Source organism: Psammomys obesus, unplaced genomic scaffold, assembly GCF_907164565.1.
Source record: "Psammomys obesus unplaced genomic scaffold, mPsaObe1.curated_primary_1811, whole genome shotgun sequence".
In the NCBI taxonomy this organism is placed as follows: Eukaryota; Metazoa; Chordata; class Mammalia; order Rodentia; family Muridae; genus Psammomys; species Psammomys obesus.
The window spans coordinates 9,486,772-9,510,840 of NW_026585689.1; the positions used below are offsets into that span (position 1 = coordinate 9,486,772).

The 24,069-nt window shown below is 39.0% G+C and overlaps 1 protein-coding gene across 1 annotated transcript in view; it reads right to left on the reverse strand.

Moving 5' to 3' along the window:
• Positions 1-24,069, reverse strand: part of Zpld1 (zona pellucida like domain containing 1) — a 46,913-nt gene that overhangs the window by 17,157 nt on the left and 5,687 nt on the right. The window contains exons 2-4 of the mRNA XM_055594758.1: positions 7,765-7,985; positions 3,432-3,613; positions 2,072-2,144 (exon numbers count right to left, since the gene is read on the reverse strand). Coding sequence (XP_055450733.1) covers positions 2,072-2,144; positions 3,432-3,613; positions 7,765-7,985 — 476 coding nt within the window. The remainder of the gene's footprint in view (positions 1-2,071; positions 2,145-3,431; positions 3,614-7,764; positions 7,986-24,069) is intronic.

A 24,069-nucleotide genomic window follows, 5' to 3' on the forward strand; every position in this document is an offset into this window, starting at 1 on the left:
ACAAGGGTATAGGGGTGTGTTGGGATGTTTTCTCGATTTATTTTTAGTCAAATTGTTTATAAAATTAAATTTGTTCCAAAAAGAGTAAATCTGATAATTTTAAAGAAAATATCAAACCTTGTCTAGAGAGAGGGCTCAGTGGTTCAAGGTCTCTCTGGACAGGATTCATCCCCTCCAAAGAAATAAAGGTCAGGTAAACTTGGTAGTCCACCTGTAATTTCAGCATTCAAGCACACACGGGGATCCCTGGAGCAAGATCCTTTACCAGACTAGACTGCTTCATGGACAAGCTCTGGGTTTAACTGCAAAATCTTGACTCAGTGCAGAAAGTCGGAAAAAATGGGGGAAGACTGCTGACAATAACCTAGAGCCTCTACATTCGCTTCTGTACACACGTATACATCCACACATGGAGAAAAATACACATACACACACACATCCATCACAGCAACACATAAAAGAAAAAATAAAACTCTTTGTTGGAAATGATTTCTTTTTAAAATGTAATTGGTAAGAAACTTTTAAAGTTCAATTTTTATTTTAATTCAATTATTAATATTTTTATTGAAAACGTATTAAAATTCAACTTTTGGCATTCTCACTTACAGCAGGAGAAAAATGATTATATTCTACTATAAAATTGAAATATGGAGATTATTAAGTAATAGGCTTTTATTTGGCACCAATAAAAATTCTGTGGGAATATGCCCGGGCCATAGGACTGTCATGCTATTTCTAATGGTAAAAACATTTTAACATGAAGATTGTCCTCAAATGTACTCTGCCATAGTTTGAGCTTCTACTTTTTCAGTGGAAAAACAAGTTTAATTTCACAGAAAACAAATATAGCATTGAGTGACATATGGATATATTTTTCACTATATTAATCACGGAAATTCTTAACTCTGTTTCAGTAAGTATTGTTGAATCTGACATGGTCCACCTTGATTCTACCTCAAAGAGTTTACACACAGAACTCAACAGAGAATAATCTTGCACTTACAGGCTACTTTTATAAATATTTTACACAAAAATAATACATACATGACCATCTTCTGAACAAAATATCTGTTCTTAGCAGCAAAATATATAGAACCAAGTAGACTTTCTGAAAAAAGTTTACAAATGACAGAAAGGCAATCTTCAGTCCAACACATTTTAATGTGTTGTTTAGAACTCTGTGGTGTCAAACCACAAACTTATAAACATGATTTTTTAAATGCCTTTGCAAAATGTCCTACTACAATATTTATAGCTCATTATATTCAAAGGATAAAGCAGTGACTTTTAAATCAGTTGCATGAATTATAACTCAGTGCCATGATGACATGAATAATAATGCAAAAATCAGATTCATAATTTACAAAAATGTTGGTTGATAGATTGAAAAATTGATATTTAAATCAGGCATTTAAAATGTATGAATAAAAATTTTAATCAACATGAAAATATCATTTGGGGGATTAATGTTACAGTTATAAATAGAAACCCATGTATTTTTCACGTGTTGCTGCCACTCTTGATATTTACATGACAAAAGTTTAGACAATCCTATGTCATCATTCCAAATTATTTCCGATGTGACAGAATTGTCATCAGCCAAAACCCACATTCAAAATATTAACACATTCATCACCATTGATGCATCCAAGAGAAGTATCATTTGAACTGTGTGTAACTCTCTCTCTCTCACAAAGCCATTCCCCCAAATCATAACCCTGACTATGAACAAACAAATAAACACACACACACACACACACACACACACACACATAGGGGTTCGGGGGGGAGTGATGCAAACCAATGTAGATGGATTCTTGGAGTAACCATTACAGAATTATATTTATGGTATGAAATTTCAATCACTTATCAATTTTTAGAAAATTTAATAGTGCTTATATCACACCTTTATGTCTAAGATATATGAAAATGAAAGTAAAGATGGATAAATGTTACAAAACTGCAGCAGGGTTAATGTGACTCTCAGCAGGTTTTTAGAGAAAAGCTATTCACATAAATTACTCCTCACAACAGTGAAAGGGAAAATAACGTCTTTCACCCATCAACTTACGTTATAAAGGAGCAAGTTCAAAGTGCTGACAAATGTTCCATTGTTCTCTCTCACAGAAATAGCAGCTGAGGACCTAAAACAGATTTGAAAGAGAAAAGGCACTGATGAGATTTTAAATTAAAAGTTTTATTTATACCCAGATATTATATTTTAGACAATAATCTCTTGAGTTAGCTTGACATATTTTCAAGTAGGCCTGCAATAGTTGTGGTGTTTAAATCACCAAAATGGCAAGTTATCAAAAAGCAAAGAAGATCAAAAAAAGACAGACTGTCATTTATGATCTTTTTATTGAAAAAGTCATCTTTTTATTTGGCATTACATATGTAAGATTTTTTTTTTTCAGAAAAACTCATTTCCTAAAATCTTAAATTTGAGGCAAATAGAATTTCATCAGTTTCACAAGAAGTTCTGTGATGCCAGGGATTTGTTAACTTTTTTCATATTAGAACAAGCAGTATATGGTAAGTAATAGTGGTTTGGGCTTAATAAGCATTGGTTGAACAAATGCTTAGGTATGCCAGGAGAAGTCAGAATGAAGGATGTGTCTCCCCAAATCTTTATCCTCAAGGCCTTGCCACAGCTAATCTTTGCCGTTGACTGAAGGACATGCCATCAATGTGCTATGAAAAACTTCTTTATTTTTTTAATCCTGAAGCAAAAAGTAGTTTCTATATTCCCATATAGTAAAAATTAAACAATAACTGGAACCTTATAATACAGACCCTCAAATTATAAAGAAAAGCTTTTGATTCAATTAATCCATTTTGTCAAAAATAGTTGACAAAGTTGGGTGATTATATTGTGGACATACTGTGTCTTCATGTTATGTATTTTTGGAAATGATAAATAAGGACATGGATATATTCTATAGCTCCAGTTCTTGTCTAGAATTCCTTGGACCTGTGTCATGCCACCTTTCTGTGCCCCTCTCCAAAAGTCATAAGAACTCAGAGTCTGGAGCTGAAGAATCCAACTTAAGAGCAAGTGGCAGTTGGGCCAAGCAGGACCCAGCAGTACAGTGATCAACTGCCCTACGCATTGGGAACACTGCAAAACTTCAGAACTACATAAGTACTCATGGCATTTGTACAAAGGAATTAAGGACAATACCAAATAGATAAATCATAAGTAGATAGATGATTGATAGATGATAGAGACAGACAGACAGACAGACAGATAGATAGATACGTAAATAGATAGATACATGATAGATGATAGATAAATAGAGATAATAGATAGTTGAGTAAATGCTGTGCTCCATTTCACAGAGTTTGACTACAAATACAAAATAAGAAACAAGCAGAAAGACAATATAAGAAAACAAGAATAAATAAATATAAATAAAGCATGAACTCACGAAGCAAGCTGTGTGTTATTAACCAAATATTCCAATGGATAACTACAACTAAATTTGTAAAGGAGCCCAGGAAGGTAGCTGATGACTGCTGGCGGGTCTGGAGTATCAATATATCCAGAAATATTTCCTATCTGTACTGAGGTTGCATTTCCAGAAGTACCAACGCCAGGAATTGTGGACACCTGTTAGAACAACAAATCAAGTTCAATGATTAAATGTTTGCATATGCAAATATATGCAATTTACATGCAAATAAAACATTATGACAGCCTATTTCTCATTTTGTTTCAGCTCTAACCTAGTATAGATTTGAAATTATACATACTTTATAAAATTTATAAGTGACAGTGCACCTTTTTTTCTTTTTTATTTAACTTTTATTAATTACACTTTATTCATTTTGTATCCCCCATAAGCCCCTCCCTCCTCCCCTCCCCGTCCCACCCTCCCGCCTCCTTTCTGCATGCATGCCCCTTCCCAAGTCCACTGATAGGGGAGGTCCTCCTCTCCTTCTTTCTGATCTTAGTCTATCAGTTCTCATCAAAAGTGTCTGCATTGTCAGGGTTCTGGGTTATCTCCATGAATAGGCCTTGGTTGGAGTATGAGTCTCTGGGAAGTTCCCTGTGTTCAAATTTTCTTGTTCTGTTGCTCTCCTTGTGGAGTTCCTGTCCTCTCCAGCTCTTACTATTTCCCACTTCTTACAGTGCACCTTCTAAAGTCAATGGAACTTTATGTGTACCAAAGACATTTGACTCCTATTTATTCTATTGGAGAGGAAAAATAACATATACAGAAGTCTACTATTAATTTTTTTAAACCTCATTGATAAATCCCAACTTTTTTGGTGATTCAGCTATTTAAAAAAAAAGATGTCAGGAATTTTACAGGCAAGTGGGTGGAACTAGAAAATATCATCCTGAGTGAGGTAACATAGACCCAAAAAGACACATGTGGTAAGTACTCACTTAAAAGTGGATATTAGCCATTTAAAGTACAGGATAACCAACTAAAATCCACAGACCCAAAGATGCCAAGTAACTAGGAGGGCCCAGAGAGGATGTTTGAATCTCATTCAGTAGGAAAAGTAAAATACACATCTAGGGTAAATGGAGGGAGGGAACTGGGTGGGAGACATATAGGGAGAGGAACAGGGGTGGAAATCAGGAGTAGGAAAGAGGGAAGGATGAAAGAAAGAACAGAAATCAGCAAAGGGGTGCATTTCTGGGATGGGGGAGGCCTTTGGGTGTCTATGGGAGTGACCCACAGACTAAGAGTTCTAGCAGCAGGGAATAGGGAGCTTGAAGAGGCCACCTCATGTGTTTAGGTGGGACTTCCCACGATGAGAGGTGAACACAAATTCACCCCCAAAACCTTTCTCCCAAAATTTACCCTGCCTACAAGCAGTGTGGAGATAAAGATGGAACAGAGATCAAGGAAATGGTCAACCAATGACTGGCCCAACTTGAGACCCATGCCATGGGAGAAAGCCAACCCCTGACAATATTAATGATACTCTGATATGCTCACAGACCAGGAGCCTAGCATAACTGTCTTCTGAGAAGCTTCATCTAGCAGCTGATGGAAGCAAATGCAGAGACCCCCAGCCAAACAATAGGTGGAGCTAGGGATTCTTACAGAAGAATGGAGGGAATTATTCAGCTAACAGGAGAGAAGAACACCACAAGAAGACCTACAGAGTAAAGTAAGCTGGGCCCCTGGGGCTCATAGAACCTGCACCACCAACCAAAGAGCAGGCTTGGCCCCAAGCACATATGTAGCAGATGTGCAGCTTATTCTTCATGTGGGTCCTCTAACAGTTAGAGTGGGGGCTTTCTCTGACGCTGTTGTCTGATTTTGGATCCCTTTCACATAACTGAGCTGCTTTGTCTGGCCTCAGTGGAAGAAAAATGCATATAGTGCTTCTGTGACTTGATGTACCAGGGTGGTTGGTATCTGTGGTGGGCCATCCCTTCTCTGAGGATAAGGGAACGGGGCATGGGGGAGGGAGTGTGAGGGTTGGATTGGGAGGAGGGTAAAGAGGGAGGTTGCCATCAGTCTTTAAAGTGAATTTTAAAAAAGGGAAAATTTTTCCTTTGTCTCTGTTTGTCACACTAATTCCAGGTTGTTAATATTGTTTCTGTTACTGTTGTGCATGTGGCCTGAGGGCCATGGTGCACACAGGGTTCAGAGGACAACTTTGTGGAATTGAAGCTTTCCTTCCACCTTTCTGTGGTTCTGATAGAGTGCATGTCTCCAGTCTCTACCTGCTGAGCCATCTTGTTAGCCTGTTTGGCCTTGCACTCTGGGTAGAACGCTCCCACACCAATCCCCTCCTTGCTCGGATCTTTGAGCATACTCCTTCAGCCATCTTCTTTTCAGCTCATCAGGACCTATTACTTTTTTTTTTTTTTTTTTTTTTTTTTTTTTTGGTGGATCATGGAGATTCCCATTCTCAGACAAATTTCAAGGAGACACGAATTCACAGAACTTACAGGAAATGTGGCTTACATTTACATTTTCTTAACTCTGCCCAGCTTTCATTGGATCCTCACATCCTACTAAAACTGAAGAACAATTATCTTAGGAAAATAATGTTTATGATTTTCATGAAACTCGGGAAGGACACGGTTGTTCCCTCACCATACCAAATGTCACAGAGCACTCACTGAATACTTGGAGGAGATATTTCTGAGATAAGTAATATTAGATTTTCAGTAATAGGATAAGCTTTTATGTCTGAGCTTAACAGTACAGAGGCTAAGGCAAATAGTAGCTCATGCATCAGGCAAAAATCAGTAGGAAGAGAACATTCGTCTTAAAACTAACACATTGATATAGTAATCTGTTTACTTTTTCTCATGTAGGAATGTCCTCTGAGGAGGCTCCAAAGCTAATGGCATCCAAGGAAAAACATGAAAATTAAGAAAGTCTTCTTTCTTCACTCATTTGCCTGACTTACTAGGTAAGGATATCAGTTCTGTGAAACACTCACCCACACGCTTTAGTATCCACTAGCTTTCTAAAATTCAAAAAGCACACATGTGCAGAACAGTATTTTTCCTGCCTCTTCTCCTGAGTTATTTTCTACCCAGCAAGGCAACAGTGACCTCAATCTATGAAAGTGAGGCTATGGAACATGATGGGAGAGAGGGAAATGCTGCTGGTCCTTACCTGTGCTCCTCCGCTAGAAAACAAGCATGCAATAATCAACTAGCCGCCCTCTCCCTTAGGCCTGCTTCATAACCTCTGTGAACACCACTCAGAGAGATGAATAAATGTTTTTAATAAAAAGAGTCAACAATACACAACCTTAGGGATAAGATAAAGACGGAGGCTCAAACAAATCTCTTTCCTATATCCTAGCCCCAACCAAATTTTAGAAACCATGCCTTAGGATGACCAAGCCTTCCTTTTTAATCCCTAGGAATAGTAATAATTTTAATAATAATTTTTAGGGCAGAAAGCCATTTTCCTTCTTTGCTGCACTAAGCAATTATGAGTATTGTATGACTTTCGCTAGGAATTTTTGATAAGATGATATTTGAGCAAGCGCTTATAACATATAGTACTAGGTGAAATTTAATGTAATTAATGCTCCTACCACATATTATTAATTTCAATTAATCTTTATTCCCTTGAGTGTCAATTTTTCTTTAATTCTATTTTTGCTGTTGAGTGAATTAATAAAATAGTGAACGATATTAATTATGAAATCTCAGTCAGGGCACAAATGTGCAAAGCACTGTTTCGGTTGTCAAAATAGCTGGAAAAGGGTGCTACCAGAATGTTACGGGTAAAATTGGGTATGGTAAGCATTTTTAAATGCAAAGGGCAGTCTCAAACCAAGAAGAAATTCATACAAGAAACACAGCCTTCTAATACGAGGTATCAGTGGAGACCAATCATGGGTAAATGTGAAACAAGAACTCAAGTTTCCTATTCTGCCTTTAGTCTTTATTACTGAATGAGGGCACCAGATCTCAATCACAGCAAAAAGACAAAAACTTATCATCTGATGCATCCATAAAAGCATAAAGAATATGGCTCATGGGTAGAGATGCCCATCAATGTCAGCCTAACAGAATGCTGCTTGGAGTAGCACAGCTGATCCCATACCTCTCCATGGCCCAGCTCCTATCAACACAACCATTATTAAAAGACAGAATTGCATATTTGTGAGTTCCAACTTCAAACAGGCAAAAGAAAGTGATTTGTTTGGCTTTCTTAGAATTTTTTTTTCCTGAAGATAGATTGGGCTCCTGATTATTTCATGAAATGGAAGCTTGTTTATTTACGACCTTAGGTATAGCACAGGATTTCATAGTAATCTTACCACTAAGTTGTTTCCACAACCCTCCAAGGTGCTGAGATTAATGATGAAAATGACCACTGCTGGAAAGGTGTTGTTATTGATGAAACCCCTGCAGTGGGAATCCCCATGCCTTCCATTCAGTGCCAGATCTGTCTCAGAATAACCCGAAAAAAGGACCGTGCAAAAATTAATCTTCATCGTAATGGCCTGCACTCCACAGTAGACACTGATGTCTCTTTCAGCTGAAAAAAAAAAAAAATGCACAAAAGCAAAAGTAAGTCATAAAAGCACAGTAAAAAGCAGGTGAATGGTTTTCGTGTTCTCTGCTTTACTTACCATCTTCTTTGTCTAAGTCATTTCTAGTCCTGAGCCAATGTGCAAATCATTAAGAAAAGTATCTGTGAAAATAGTCATTGATTTAGTTATATAAAGGGAGATTTTTGACTTACTATAAGTCACCTCTGTTTTCTTGAGCCTGCTGTTCAGAGGATATGCATAAAGTGTAGGTCCAGGGCTGTTGAATGACAGGAGAATTGAGTGGGGAAAATCGGGTTACAGAAGAAATTTAGAACTAGAGTAACTGAATTATTCAGATCACTTGTCTAGAATGAGGCAGTATAAATACTGTTTTTTCTCAAGAAAAAGAAAGAAGTTAAAAATGCCATCCACCAAATTATTCAGTGCATTGCTATTTGGTGACTCATCCTGCCCAGGACAAAAGCCATCTTGAGCAGGCCCATTTTACTTAGCATATAATAAATCTTATCAGAGAAAGAAAATGAAAAATAGTGTGCTGATACTGTGTACAAAATGCTTTAAGAAAATCAAATGTTGCCAGTGATTATGCATGTTTTAGCTGGGCATAGGAAAGCCAAATGTACATTGCATGGTTCTCCATGCTTCAGTGAGTTATCAGGAAACATTTTAGACATGAGCACTCACAGAAACACAAATGCACACACAGAAGAAAAAGAGACAGAGACAGAGAGACATTTCATGTCTCTATTCATTTTTCTACAAATAGTAAAGAAAAGCACACAGAAAAAGGAGAGCTCAGTGGATAAGTAATTCCTAGCAGCAGGCTTTACTTTTTCTGGGTTGTGTCCAATCCGAAGAAACAATAAAGCTGAGCTCTAACCTCTCTTGCTTCAGACCTTATTAGAAAATGGGAGTGCTACAAATTTAATTAGTTGAGTGATGATGAGGTCACTGAAGTAAAGTGAGCTCCAGTTGAAGATGACTGATGCAATTAGAAGACCGAGGAAGAACATGAACTGATGGCAAGAGTGGAATGATGTGTCTGGAAGACAAGGCAGATCAGGACTATCTGAAATACCATCACCAAGCTAAAGAGGGACAGAAAAGAATACTTAGCAAACTCTTGAAGGGAATCTACCCTGATCTTGAATTTCTGGCCTTCGAAACTGTGAGATAATCATCTGTGCTTTTAATTCACCCTTGTGAGACAATATGTGTCTGTTGTTGTAAATCACTTTCTGGGCGGAATGTTGTTATGTCAGTGTTAGAAAATGAGTACAGAGCGTCCACCGCTCTTAACATGCTTTCCCAGTAAGATGAAACATCAGAGAAGGCATCAAATTTACAAAATGTGGAAACAACCAAGAGCTGATTGAATCACTTGGATAAATTACCTTAATTACGAAAGGGGTACAAAGTGAATAAATTATAATAAATAACAACAATAATAAATTTTTAAAAACTAAACAAAATAAAATAGTTGTGACATATAATATAGAATGTTCATCTAGAAATATGTAAAAACCTCATTCAAGATAATTAGCAAAAATTTAATTTGCTTAACCAACTCAAATCTCCTTAATAGTGTCAGTAATAGAGATTTTAAAATACGATTCTCTATACTTTTGCCAGTAAATGGACTACATTTTGAGAAAGTAGCTAAGTCAATATGGAAGTTTTCATGTTTAATAATAATTTCAAATTCATTACAATTATGTGAAATGACTGCAATCTTTTGTGGACAAGAGAAAAATAGTCTAGGTGTATGACAAAATCTTAATAATCCATTCATAGCTTGAGTGGAAAGATAGAAAATAATAAATTCACTTAATTTGGGGTATAGCTCTACAGCCATAAGCAACATTAACTATTTAAATGTAACCTTATCTTTTAAATGGCCTCTTTTCTAGAATAAAATTGTTTATTTTATAGGGATATATTGAGTATATATGAACTACTTTTGCCCTGTTTCATTTGGTGCACTGTAACTCAAATATGTCTGTCACCTTATTTAGAGCCTAAACAGTTGGTTATCTCATATAGGCCAAAGCTCATAACTCAATCAGGTCTGCAAGATTCTCTCTCATCTTTAACCTACCTCACTCAGCATTCTCTTCTTTGTATCATGCTTGCTTCCCACATTGATTTTCCATTTGTTTAAAAGGATTAAACTGAGTGATAGATACCAGAATGTATTTACCTAATGGAGCAACATGTTCTGTCAAAGGGACATAAAGAATGTTTAGAGCAGTTATAATGAGTGATCTATCTGGGATTTCTTTAAATGTATCCCAGGACAAAAATGCCAAAAATTTCAAGGTGCATCTTTAAGATTGGCACATCTCACTACCAATGCTTTAATACTCTACAAGGTATTGTAGCTCTTCCTATTCCCAACCTTTACCTGAGTAACCCTGACTCACCCTTCAGGTCTCAAATTTTCTTTCTTTTCACAAAGATGTCCCTGATCCCAAATACAAAATATGCCACTTTAGTTTTTGTTGTCATATAGCATTAAAATTATGCATGCATTTTGATATTTGTCCAATAAACTGAATATCCCAAAGGTAACAGACCTATTATATTCACTAATGCACTCTAGAGAGGATTTAATTAATTGTATAAAGTATTGGAGCAAGACTGCATTGAGGATTTTAAAAGCAGTGGTCCTGCATATATCAGTCTATTCAGGGAAGCAGGCATAATAGCATAACTCACAGAAAAATTGGACAGAGTGTGTGAGGGATGACAGAAAAAAAGCCAGAGCAGCCCAGATGCACTCATTAAGAATGGCTGCTCAACATCCTTAGTCATCAGAGAGATGCGAATCAAAACATCTCTGAAATTCCATCTTACACCCATCAGAATGGCTAAGATCAAAATCTCAAGTGACAGTGCATACTGGTGAGGATGCTGAGGAAGGAGAACACTCCTCCTTTGCTGATCAGGATGCACATTTGTGCAACCACTTTGGAAATCAATCTGGCTATTTCTCAGGAAATTGGCAATAGAACTCCCTCAAGACCCAGCTATACCACTCCTGGGCATATACCCAAAAGATGTTCTACTTTATTATAAGAACACTTGCTCAGTTATGTTCATTGTATCCTTATTCATAATAGCCATAAACTGGAAAAAACCTAGATGCCCCTCAACTGAAGAATGGATAGAGAAAATATGGTACATTTACACATGGAATAGTACTCAGTTATTAAAAATAAGAAAATCATGAAAGGCAAATGGATAGAACTAGAAAAGATCATCTTGAGTGAGTTAACTCAGACTTAGAAAGACACAATTGGTATATACTCACTTATAAGTGGATATTAGACATATAGTACAGGATAACAATATTAAAATCCACAGACCCAAAGAAGCCAAGGAGAGCTCAAAGGAAGATGCTTGAGTCCCACTAAGCACAGGAAAATCAATAGACATCCAGAGCATATGGAAGGAGGGAACTGGGTGGGAGATGGGGTGGGGAATCAGGTTTGTGGAGAGAAGAAGAGAGGGGATAAGGAGAAGAACTGGATGAGAGAGTAGAAATCAGTAGAGGGCCATCTCTGGGACAGGGGAGGCTACTTGGAGTCTTTGGAGAGATCCTAGCTGAGATTCCAAGCAAGGGGAGTTAAGGAGCATGAAGTTTGCATGTCCTGTAGCTAGGTGGAAGAAAGGCACAAACCCACACATGAAACCTTAGACTCAAAATGTGACTTGTCGACAAGAAGTGTAGGGACAAAGATTCAACAGAGATGGAGGGAATGGCATACCAGTGATTGACCCAGCTTGAAACCCGCCCCAGGAGACAGCGCCTACCACAGTCACTATTAATGACATTCTGCTTTGGTTGCAGTCAGAAGTCTAGCACAACTGTCTTCTGAGAGGCTTTGTCCAGTAGTTGATGGAAACATCTGCAGAGACCCAAGGCCAAGCAATGGGCCAAGCTTGGAGAGTACTGTGGAAGAGTGGGAGGAAGGATAGAGGGGGCTGGAGGACCTATAGAAAAAGAAGATCTAGAGAGTAATCTAACCTGGGCCCACGGGGCCCCCCAGAGACTGAATCACCAATGAAAGAGCTTGCCTTGTCTGAACTTAGACCCCTACACATATGTAGCAAACGTGCACTTTACTCCTCATGCGGGTCCCCAAACAATAGGAGTAGGGGCTGTTCCTGAATCTGTTACGTACCACATTTTCTAGCTGGGCTGCCTTGTGGGACACGATCTGCTTAATCATACAGTGACTTGAGATACCAGGATGGCTTGGTACAACTGGGGGCCTCCCCTTCTTTGGGAGAAAAGAGAGAGAAAATTGGGAGGAGACAAGGGAGGGGGATGGGACAGGGATGTAAAGTGATTAAATAAAAAATGGAGAAGAAAAAAACGAATCAGGGCTTTCTATAGAAGATGGCATCGAGCTTAGATTTGAATGAGTTAGCAATGTAAATTAAAAAATGTATAAAAACCAAAGGGATAATGTGATCAAAGAAATATTCAGAGTTTTTGGGATGCAGGCAGTTTTATTTTCATTGTGATTTTAAATTACAAGGCTAAAGCAGTAATAAAAAACTTCACGGTCCTGGCATAGAAACAGACTGGTGGATCAAAAGAATCGAATCAAAGACCCAGAAATAAACCCACACACCTACGGAATCTTAACTTTTGACAAAGAAGCCAAACCATACAATGGAAAAAGAACAGCATCTTCAACAAATGGTGCTGTTCTAACTGGATGTCTACATGTAGAAAAAATCCAATATGTCCATATTTATCACCCTGCACAAAACTAAAGTCCAAGTGAATCAAAGACCTCAACATAAAACAAGACATATTTAAACCTGTTAGAAGAAAAAGTAGGGAAAAGCCTTGATCTCATTGCCCCACGAGACAACTTTCTGAACAGAACACCAACAGCACAGGATCTAAGAACAACAATCAATCAATGGGACCTCATAAAACTGAAAATCTCTGTAAAGCAAAGGACACTGTCATCAGAACAAAACAACAGCCTACAGACTGGGAAAAAGATCTTCACCAACCCAACATTTGACAGAGGGCTAATATCCAGAATATATAAAGAACTCAAGAAGTAAAATACCAACAAAGCAAGTAATCAAGTTAAAAAATTGCCAAACTTTGGGCAGAGTGCAGTGAATCTTATGAAAGAAGAGGGAGATAGAAAGACCTGGAAGGGACAGGAGCTCCACAAGGAGAGCAACAGAACCAAAAAATCTGGGCACAGGGGTCTTTTCTGAGAGTGATACTCCAAACAAGGATCATGCATGGAGATAGCCTAGAACCCCTGCACAGATGTAGCCCATTGCAGCTCAGTCTCCAAGGGGATTCCCTCGTAATAGAAACAGGAACAGGAACTGTCTCTGACATGAACTCAGTGGCTGGCTCTTTGATCACCTACCCCTGAGGGAAGAGTAGCCTTACCAGGCCACAGAGGAAGAAAATGCAGCTAGTCCTGATGAGACCTGGTAAGCGAGGGTCATAGGGAAGGGGAGGAGGACCTCCCTTTTCAGTAGACTTGGGAAGTGCCTTGGGAGGAGATGAGGGAGGGAGGATGGCATTTGGAGGGGATTACAAAGGAGAGGCTACAGCTGGGATACAAAATGAATAAACTGTAATTAATAAAAATTTGAATTTTTAAATGGGATACAGAGCTAAACAGAATTCTCAGTAGAGGAATACAGAATGGCAGACAAACAAAGAAATGCTCAATGTCCTTAGTCATTTAAATCAAATGCAAATCAAAACGACCCTGAGATTCCACCTCACACCCATCAAAATGGCTAAAATCAAAAACTCAAGGAATGACACATGCTAGAGAAGTTGTGGAGAAAGGAGAACCCTCCTCCATTGCTAGTAGGAACGTAAACTTGTACAACTATCTTGGAAATCAATCTGGTGCTTTCTCAGGAAATTAAGAATAGAGCTACCTCAAGATCCAACTATACCATTCCTAGGCATATACCCGAAAGATGCTCAACCATACAACAAGGACATTTGCTCAACTATGTTCATAGCAGCGTTATTCATAATAGCCAGAATCTAAGAACACCCTAGATGTCCCTCAACTGAAGAATAGATGCAGAAATTGTGGTACATTTACACAATGGAGTTCTACTCAGCAATTGAAAACAAGGAAATCATGAAATTTGAAGGCAAATGGGAACTACAAAAGATCATCCTGAGTGAGGTAACCCAGACACAGAAAGACACACATGGTATATACTCACTTATAAGTGGATATAATATAGGATAAACACACTAAAATCTATAGTCCTAAAGAAGCTAAATACAAAAAGAACCCTAGGGTAGAGGCTGAAACCTCATTCAGAAGGACAAACAGGATAGATATTGGACGTAGGAGAAGACAAGAAACAGGACAGGAGCCTTCCACAGTGAACCTCTGAAATACTCTGCCCATCAGAGTAAGAAGGAGATACTGAGACTCACAGCCAAGCTTTGGACAGAGTGCAGGAAACCTTATGGAAGAAGAGGGAACTAGAAAGACCTGGAGGGCACACGAACTACAAAAGAAGACCAACAGAGTCAAAAAACCTGGGCCAAGGGGCCCCTGCAGGAACTGACACTCCAACCAAGGACAATGCATGGAGAAGATCTAAAACCCCTGCTCAGATGTAGTCCATAGACTCAGTCTCCAAGTGGGTTCCCTAGTAAGTGGTACAGGGGCTTTCTCTGACATGAACTCAGTGGCTGGCTCTTCGATTGCCTCCCCCTAGGAGGGCAGTCTTGCCAAGCCACAGAGGAAGATGATGCAGCCATCCCTGATGAGACTTGATAGACTAAGGTTGGATAGAAGGGAAGGAGTTATTACAAATAAAGCTGCTACAAACATGGTTAAGCAAAGGTCCTAATTGTGTACTTGAGCCTCTTTTCGATATATGGGTAGGAGTGGTATAGCTTGAGGAAGCGCTATTCCTAGTTGTCTGAGAATGCGCCAGATGGATTTCCAGAGTGGTTGTACAAGTTTACATTCCCACCAGCAGTAGAGGAAGGTTCCCCTTTCTCCACAACCTCTCTAGTATGTGTTGTCACTTGAGTTTTTGATCTTGGCCATTCTCATGGGTGTAAGGTGAAATCTCAGGGTCATTTCGATTTGAATTTCTCTGATGGCTAATGAGGTTGAGCATTTCTTTAAGTGTTTCTCTGACATTCTATATTCCTCTACAGAGAGTTCTCTCTTTAGCTCTGTTCCCCATTTTTTAATTGGATTACTTGATTTTCTGCTTTTCAACTTCTTTAGTTCTTTATATATACTGGATATTAGCCCTCTGTCAAATAGAGGGTTGGAGAACATTCTTTCCCAATCTGTAGGCAGTCGTTTTGTTTTGATGACAGTGCTGGAAACAGCCCAGATGCCCCTCAACTGAAGAATGGATGCAGAAATTGTGGTACATCTACACAATGGAATATTACTCAACAATGAAAAACAAGGAAATCATGAAATTTGCAGGTAAATGGTGGAAACTGGAAAGGATCATCCTGAGTGAGCTATCCCAGAAGCAGAAAGACACACATGGTATATACTCATTCATATAGACTTATAATATAGGATAAACCTACTAATATCTGTACACCTAAAAAAACTAATCAAGAGGGAGGACTCTGGCTAAAATGCTCAATCCCATCCCTAAAGGCAAAGAGATGGACATCAGAAGAAGAAAACAGGAAAAAAGTTAGGAGCCTCCCACAGAGGGCCTCTGAAAAGCTCTGCCCTGCAGACTATCAAAGCAGATGTTGAGACTTATGGCCAAACTTTGGGCAGAATGCAGGGAATCTTATGAAAGAAGTGGGAAATAGTAAGATCTGGAGAAGACAAGAGGTCCACAAGGAGAGCAACAGAACCAAAAAATTTGAACACACAGGTCTTTTTCTGAGACTGATACTCCAACCAAGTACCATGCATGGAGATAACCTAGAACCCCTGCACAGATGTAGCCCATGGCAGTTCAGTGTCCAAGTGGGTTACATAGTAATGGGAAGAGGAATTGCCTCGGACATAATCTGATTGGCCTGCTCTTTGATCACCTCCCCCTGAGGGGAGGGGGGGTCAGCCTTACCAGGCCACAGAGGAAGACAATGTAGCCACTCCACTTGTGATGAGACCTAATGACTAGGATCAGAAGGAAGAAAAAGAAACCCTCCCCTTGGGGAGGGGCATATGTGGAGAAAGGGGAGAAATGTAGGGATTGGGAAGGGAGGAGTTAGGGAACTAGAAGGGGGATACAAAGTAAATAAAGTGTAATTAAAAATAAAATTAAATTAAAATTAAAAAAGAAGAGAAGGAGTTCCTCCCCTATCAGTGGACTAGCAAAGAGATATAGGGAAAGAAGAGGGAGCATGAGTGGGACTGAGAGGAGATGGAAGGGGCTGCAGCTGGGACACAAGGAATACAAAGTGAATAAACTGAAATATACAAACAAGCAAACGAATGAATAATGAATAAATACATAAAATTTTAAAAATACGAAGCTAAAAAAAATGTCAAGAAATGAGGCCATATGGCAAGCACAGTTAAGATCAAGGCAACCTTCACATAAAAACAGACAGTCTCTTTACCACAACAAAATGTCTACCTAACGGTCAAGTGGCATCTCCAACTACTAATAGGTTCATTAAGAGTTTGCTTTGTACTCAGTGAACAGGTAAGATTATATTACTTGATATATTAGAAATGTACAAAAAAAGAACACATCGATATACATGTCAAAAGAGACAGATTCCTTTCCTTGGCTTAAGCCAACCAGTCTTCACCTTCAGCACCTCTGTTTGAGGGGATTAATTGCTGTTTAGAATTCACCTTAGCTGATGAAGATGGTTTCTGTGTCCAGATGTAAGTAGTTTCTATTTTCTGCTGTACTGCAGGAGCCTTGTAACCCTGCAATCGAACTGAATTCACCACAAGCTGATTCTACTTGAAGATGTGGTAACAAATTAAAAGACTTTTGCAGAGGAAGAAAGAGATCTGTTCAAATCCATTCTGGCATGGATTTCTAAAGACTTTTCACTGTCCTTCAGAGAAACACATTTTTTTTCTTTTTCTTTTTCTTTTTTCCTGGTTGTAGGTACTAAAGATATCCATTCAGCTCAACTGTACCATTTGTGAAGATTTGAGACAGAGAAGAAAGATATTTAGAGTTACCAAAGGAGAGTTATTGTCAAACCTAAGATATTTTTCCAGCTATTGTATTATACTTGTTTTCAATAACTAAACTTCTTGGAAGCTTTGATTGCAGAGACTAGTTGGATGACATTTTCTTTCATGATACTTGAGTATTAACCCAATGAGTGTGCAGTAATGACAGCAGAAAAGCAGTGATTGTACCAACTAGATGATTTTTAATGTTTTCTGTTTAAAGATAGGAAGGACATGCAAGCCACAGACCTGCTTACATAGTCTATGTGTATTTACAGTGTCAACATGCCAAGGTTTTTCACTGAGATCTTAAACAGGCTAAGCTTCTCATTAAAAAACAGGAAGTATGTTAATAAATCAATCTGGTAAAAAAAAAATATTTTATTTTTTTATTTATGGAAAATTTTATAATATCCTTGTAATTTAAATTAGAGGGCTGTACACACCAGAAATGAGAACAGTACATCAGTAGAAGGTGAATATAGCAGTGCAGAGAACATCCCGTTAAGAAACAGTGCGGCTAGATCCCACATGTCCTCCACGTAACTCTCCACCCACCTTCCCGCTAAGAACAGCTGGCAGCCTGACTTCCTACTCTAAATTAATTAGCAGCAGGATTGTTGAAAAGCAGAATATACTACTAAAATTAAAATGTGAGGGGACTTCCATTCATTACTCTAAATGTTAAACTGTATGATGTCTTTTAACAACATCCGCTCACCTCTGACTTATGCAAACGTTCACTCATGCCTAACCCACACTTTGGCTAGAAACCCACCACGGAGGGCCTCTGAAAGGCTCTGCCCTGCAGACTATCAAAGCAGACGCTGAGACTTATGGACAACTGTTGGGCAGTGTGCATGGAATCTTATGTAAGAAGTGGGAAATAGTAAGATCTGGAGAGGACAGGAACTCCACAAGGAGAGCAACAGAACCAGAAAATATATATATTTTATAGTCCTTCCACCTATCAATGTGAAGATGCCTTCGTCTGATATAGATTTACTGAAGTCAAAGAATAAATGTGCCATCACTCTGCCAACCATCTAACTCCTTGTGTATGAAAAAAGAAATGTATCCTGATTGGGAGTTCATAGACTATACCTACCCTGTGAACAGAGTTAAAGACGTGATGAACCTCAGATGAATAAAAATACTACACAGCTTCTTTCCCATTAGCAAAATCCCATTCCTTGAAAAACGTAATTGACTTTTGTCTCTAGACAGCACTTACTAGTAACATGTTTGCAGAACATCATTTATATATTTAATAACTAGAGCTGCTTTTGTTCTTTTTCTCGACAATTCATAGTCAATTTGTGTCAACCCACAAGAATATAGATGAAGCCACAAATTCTGAGCTTGTGACAGCCTGACTCCTTTCCATCTCATCTTAGTACTTTTAACTTGGAGAGCTACATCACTTTTTAGTGCCATTCAGAAGGCTTAACATTGTCAAATTATATTACTGAATTGTAAGAACATGGATCAATGCAATTAATCACATCATCTGTATGCTTGTATCTTCTGATGTTAAGATAGAAATATCCGAAAATCTGGCTGCAAGTTTGTACTAATCACTGGAGTGAGGTGGTTCCAAATGCTAATCTTTTTTGTTATTATCATTTATTACAATTTATTCAATTTGTATCCCAACTGTGGCCCCTCCCTTGTCTCCTCCCAAACCCTCCCTCCCTTCCTCTTATTCCCCTATGCACCCTAGTCCATTGATAGGTGAAGTTCTCCTCCCCTTCTATTTGACCCTAACCTAGCCTATCAGGTCTCATCAGGACTCTTCTCTACTGATAGAGGTATCTAAACAGAGGCTGAGACACATAGCCAAACTTTGGGCAGAGTACATGGAATTTTATGAAAGAACAGGGTGGTAGAAAGACGTGGAGGGCACAGGAACTCCAAAAGGAGAAAAAAAGCTGAGCCCTGGGGGCCCTGAAGAGACTGATACCCCAACCAAGGACAGTGCACGTAGAGAACCTAAACCCCCTGCTCAGATGTAGCCTATAGACTCAGTCTCCAAGTGGGGTCCCTAGTAAGGGGAGCAGAGGCTTTCTCTGGCATGAACTCGGTGACAGGCTCTCTGATCACCTCTCCCTGGGGGGATGGGGGTGCAGCTTTGTCAGGCCACAGATGAAGATGAAACAGCCAGTTCTCATAAGATCTGATAAGCTAAGGTCAGATAGAAGAGAAGGAGAACATTCAGGTAAAAAAGAGAGAGAGAGAGAGAGAGAGAGAGAGAGAGAGAGAGAGAGAGAAATAAATAATAAAAAAGCAGCATCAAAGCCATTCTTTGGGGTGACTACCTAGTTTCCCTGGTTCTCATGTGCCTTGCTCCATATGGATTTAAGAATGAGGACGTAAGACTGGCAGCATTGTCTTTTTCTGTGGCCTGGCAAGACGACTCCACCCAGGAGGAGGTGATCAAAGAGCTGGCCACTGAGTCCATGTGAGACAGACCCTGCTCACTTTACTAGGGAACATACATTGAGACTCAGCTGCCCATGGACTACATCTGAGAAGGGTTTCTAGGTCCTCTCCATGCACAGTCCTTGGTTAGAGCATCGATCTCTGCAGGCCCCCTTGGGCCCAGATTTTTGGCTCTCTTGGTCTCCTGTTCTCTCCAGGTTTTTCTGTCTCCCCCTTCTTCCATAAGATTCCTTGCACTCTGCCCAAAGTTTGAGACTCAACATCTGCTTTGATACCCTGCCAGGTAGATTCTTTGAAAGGTTCTATGTGGTAGGTTCCTGCCCTCTTCTCTATCTTCTCCTAATTCTGATGTCTATTCTGTTTGCCCTTCTGAATGAGGATTAAGGATCTTCTGTAGGGTCTTCCTTACTGTTTAGCTTCTTTAGGACTGTAGATTTTAGTATATTTATTCTACATTATTTGGCTAATATCCACTTAAAAGTGAGTAAATATCCTGTGTGTCTTTCTTCCTCTGGGTTACCTCACTCAGGATGAGACCTGATAGGCTAGAGTCAGATAGTAAGGGAGGAAGAACTCCCCCATCAGTGGACTAGGAAAAGAAAGAGGAAGGGTAGGACTAGGAGGAGATGAGGGAAGGAATACAGAGTGAATAAACTGTAATAATACATACATACATACATACATACATACATACATACATAAGAATGAAGCCATAAAATCACGTTTATATTATCGGTGAGTAGATATTTTTTTCCTTAGATTATAAACTTATGAAAAGTTCTAGTTTTTCTTCCAGAGTACCTAGCAATACTAACAAATATTTATATTACACACTTGTTGTAATTGCTTCACAAATAGCACTCGTGGTTTCTAAGTATTTAATATGAGGTTCTAAGTTTCACAGACGAAGAAAATGCATGGCAATAGATAGACTCACTTTGACTACCCGTATCATATTTCTGGCTTGACCATTTGCCTTAGAATGTCTCTACCTTCTGAACTTCATAGTGAACATCAGTAAACATATTGGCAACTATTACCTGACTTCACATTGAAGAACTTCAACATTAAGACATTCATGGAGTCTTATTATTTCTTATTTTTAAATTAGTCTTGGTAACTTGTTATCTTAACTCCTCCCTAGTAATTCTAAAATCACTTCCTCTTCCCATTGACATATTTGGTGATGCCTGTCCTCACTTACAGCAGCAAGTGTCAGGCAACCAGTTATGGCTGTACATGGCACTCATATGATGGCTTCGGTACATAAAGCCAGCAAGAGCATCATGTGCTAAGTGTCACCTCTTAAGCGTGATGGAAGAAGTGAACGAGAGAGGAACCTCATTAAGATACAGATTCTGCATCAGTAGATTGTAAGTGTGGCCTGCACTTCTCACTTCTCTCATAGGCTCCCAGGTGATGCTTATGTGATAAGTCTCTCTGTCAGTTCGGTTGCTAAGATACAGCTAATTGCTTTGATGGGGACAGAAGCTCTTAGGATGATTTCATTTGGGGAACTAAGAACTCCCAGCAAACATGCATTGGCAGGGTGTACAGGTGAACAAGAGGGAATGTGCAAGTATAAAAACAGTAAGAGACTAGGTGTGTGTCTAACTCCATTCTTAGTCCAAGAAGATATCTCATTTTGAATCTGAATGAGATAAAACAGGAGTGTCTTTAGCCTGAATTTACCCCTGCTTTAATACACTACTAACAACCCATGTGACAGAACTGAAAAAATAAAATAAAATAAAACACACACACACACAAGTCTCCCTTTTCATCATTATGCCCCATTCCACAAACAATAGCAGAACAGTCCACTTCAAAACACCATTATGCCCAGTGGAGTGGTGTCCTCAAAGGTGATGCTTTTGGCAAGGACAGTGCATCATGGTCAAGAGACTAAGAAGCAACTCCTCCCTGCCCGTGAGCCTTGAATGATAAGCAGTGTGCAGCAGAGTGGATGGTCAAGTGTGAGCAGATAGAGGCTCTGCATCCTTCAGATGCAAGGATCATGTGAACAAAACCACACTTGTATTCACAAGCTGATGTGCATGCCCTAAAAAGAAGTGTTGGTGCCAAATTGACGCATAAACAAAAGCCAGTTGACTAGAAAAGGACACAATGAAGAACTCCAGAGTTTCATAGAACAATATTTCGCCTGGAAATCACTGACTGCAATAAATATTCTAATACTAACTTGTACTATCACCGTAGGCTTTAAGAATACTTTATATTTTTATACTTTACATAATGTTTCTGCTTCTTCCATTCCTAAAATAAAAGGGGTAGATATTCGTGCTATCTCAGCTTACAAATTACCTAGAGAACAGATGTATGTGTTTCTTTAACTCATTTTTAAAGTTATATTTCCTTTCCCAAAGTTTTTATAAAACAATGAGGCTTTGGTACTAAAACAGCAAGAAGTCCTTAAGGGGTATTGATATTTCATCTACGCAAAATACCAGCAGCTGATGAAGAATTTAAAGTGGATTAGGGATTCGAGTTTCCTCTCTATATTGAACAGGTTTCTTGCCACCTTATTTTTTCATACCAACATCTGTTTCTCGTTAGCAAATACAAGCTGCTGTTTCCTGGGCTTTCAGATATTCATGTGGCATCGGAGGCAAACTTTGAAGACTTATAATCACATTTGCTGCTATACTTTGAAACCAAAGAAATCTGCTAAACGTTTGAAGGCAGAAAAAAGGAAGTGGGGGGGGGTGAGAAACACAGGATTTTGCTTGTACAACGGAAATGCAATTTTCACGTAGTAAATAATTTTACTATTAAAGGGGGTAGGACTGGACCCAGAATTAATAAGTTGCTGCTCTTTCTAGTTGTTCTTTTCTCACAATACTTTATCACTATCGATTAATAAGAATGTGACCAGTATCCAATGCTTGGTTCAGTTCTTCAGCCTCATCTCTGTAATAATTATGGTCACAGGTACAAAGCAGGAAGCAGGCATCCCTCTTGACAAATGGAAGACCAAAATACTGCCTCAAGTAGGAAGGCAGAGAAGAATTGGCTTTTTTTTTTAAACAAAGGACCAGACATGTTCCCTGAAATTATTATTCTAATACCTGCTCTTCAGGAATGGAACAATGCAACAGTAACAGTTAAGAAGCAGAGTGCATGGAATCTTATGAAAGAAGTGAAGATAACCTAGAACCCCTGCACAGATGTAGTCCATGGCAGTTCAGTGTCCAAGTGGGTTCCATAGAAATTGGAACAGGAACTGGCTCTGACAAGAACTGATTGGCCTGCTCTTTGATCACCAACCCCTGAGAGAGGACCAGTCTTACCAGGATACAGAGGAAGACAATGCAGCCACTCCTGATGAGATCTGATAGACTAGGATCAGAAGGAAGGAGAGGAAGACCTCCCCATCAGTGGATTTGGGGAGGGGCATGCGTGGAGAAAGGAGAAAGAAGGTGGGATTGGGAGGAGGGGGGGCTTATAGAGGGATACAAAGTGAATAAAGTGTAATTAATAAAATTTAAAATAAAAAAGAAGCAAAGCCAAACAAAATGAACCCATTAATTCTACCCACTGGATGAGTGACTCTGCTTTTATTTTCTGGAGAGCACTCAGGATCATTTAAATATCAAATAGACATAACCAGAAAAAATAAACATTTCATTCGTGACCAAATCTTGGAAAGGCTAAACAAATATACTCACCATGTGGCTCTTTGATTCTTTAATGAAGGGATACTTTTATGCACATTCTTTGTCCTAACATCATCTTTTAAACTTGCTAAAAAAAGGTCACTGTGGAGCAGGGGCTTCAGCATCGCATAGAAAGAGTCTAAGATTTAATATCACCATTGAGTGCTAACCTGACAATACTGGACAAAATCTGATTCCTTATTCTTACTACAAGATGAGGCTTAGAAGTGACTTTGCTTATTTGTTGTGAGAAACAATATAAGGATGTACCTCACACTCAATATATAAAACACTATGTAAACATATAGTGTTATTTTAAATGGAATCTACCACAAAGAGACCAACAAATTTAAAAGTTCTGAGCTCAGGGAGTCCTGCAGAGACTGATATACTAATGGAGGACCATGCATGGAAAGGACCCAGATGCCCTGCTCAGATTTGGCCAATTGGCAGCTCAGTCTCCATATGGATCTCTGAGCGAGGGGATCAGGGGTTGCCTTTATCATGAACTCAGTTGTCTGCTCTCTGATCACTTGCCCCTGATGATGCAGCCTTGCTAGGCCGTGGAGGAAGATGATCCAGGAAGTCCTGATGAGACTTAACAAGCTATGGGCACATGGCAGTAGTGGAGAACTCCCCCTTTCAGTGGACTAGGGGAAGGGGATGAGGGGAAGAGCGAAGGGAGTGGGACAAGAGGAGTTGAGGGAGGGGGCTTCCATTAGGATATATAATAAATAAATAGTGAAGAAAAATAACAAAAATAAAAAGTTATGAAACATGGA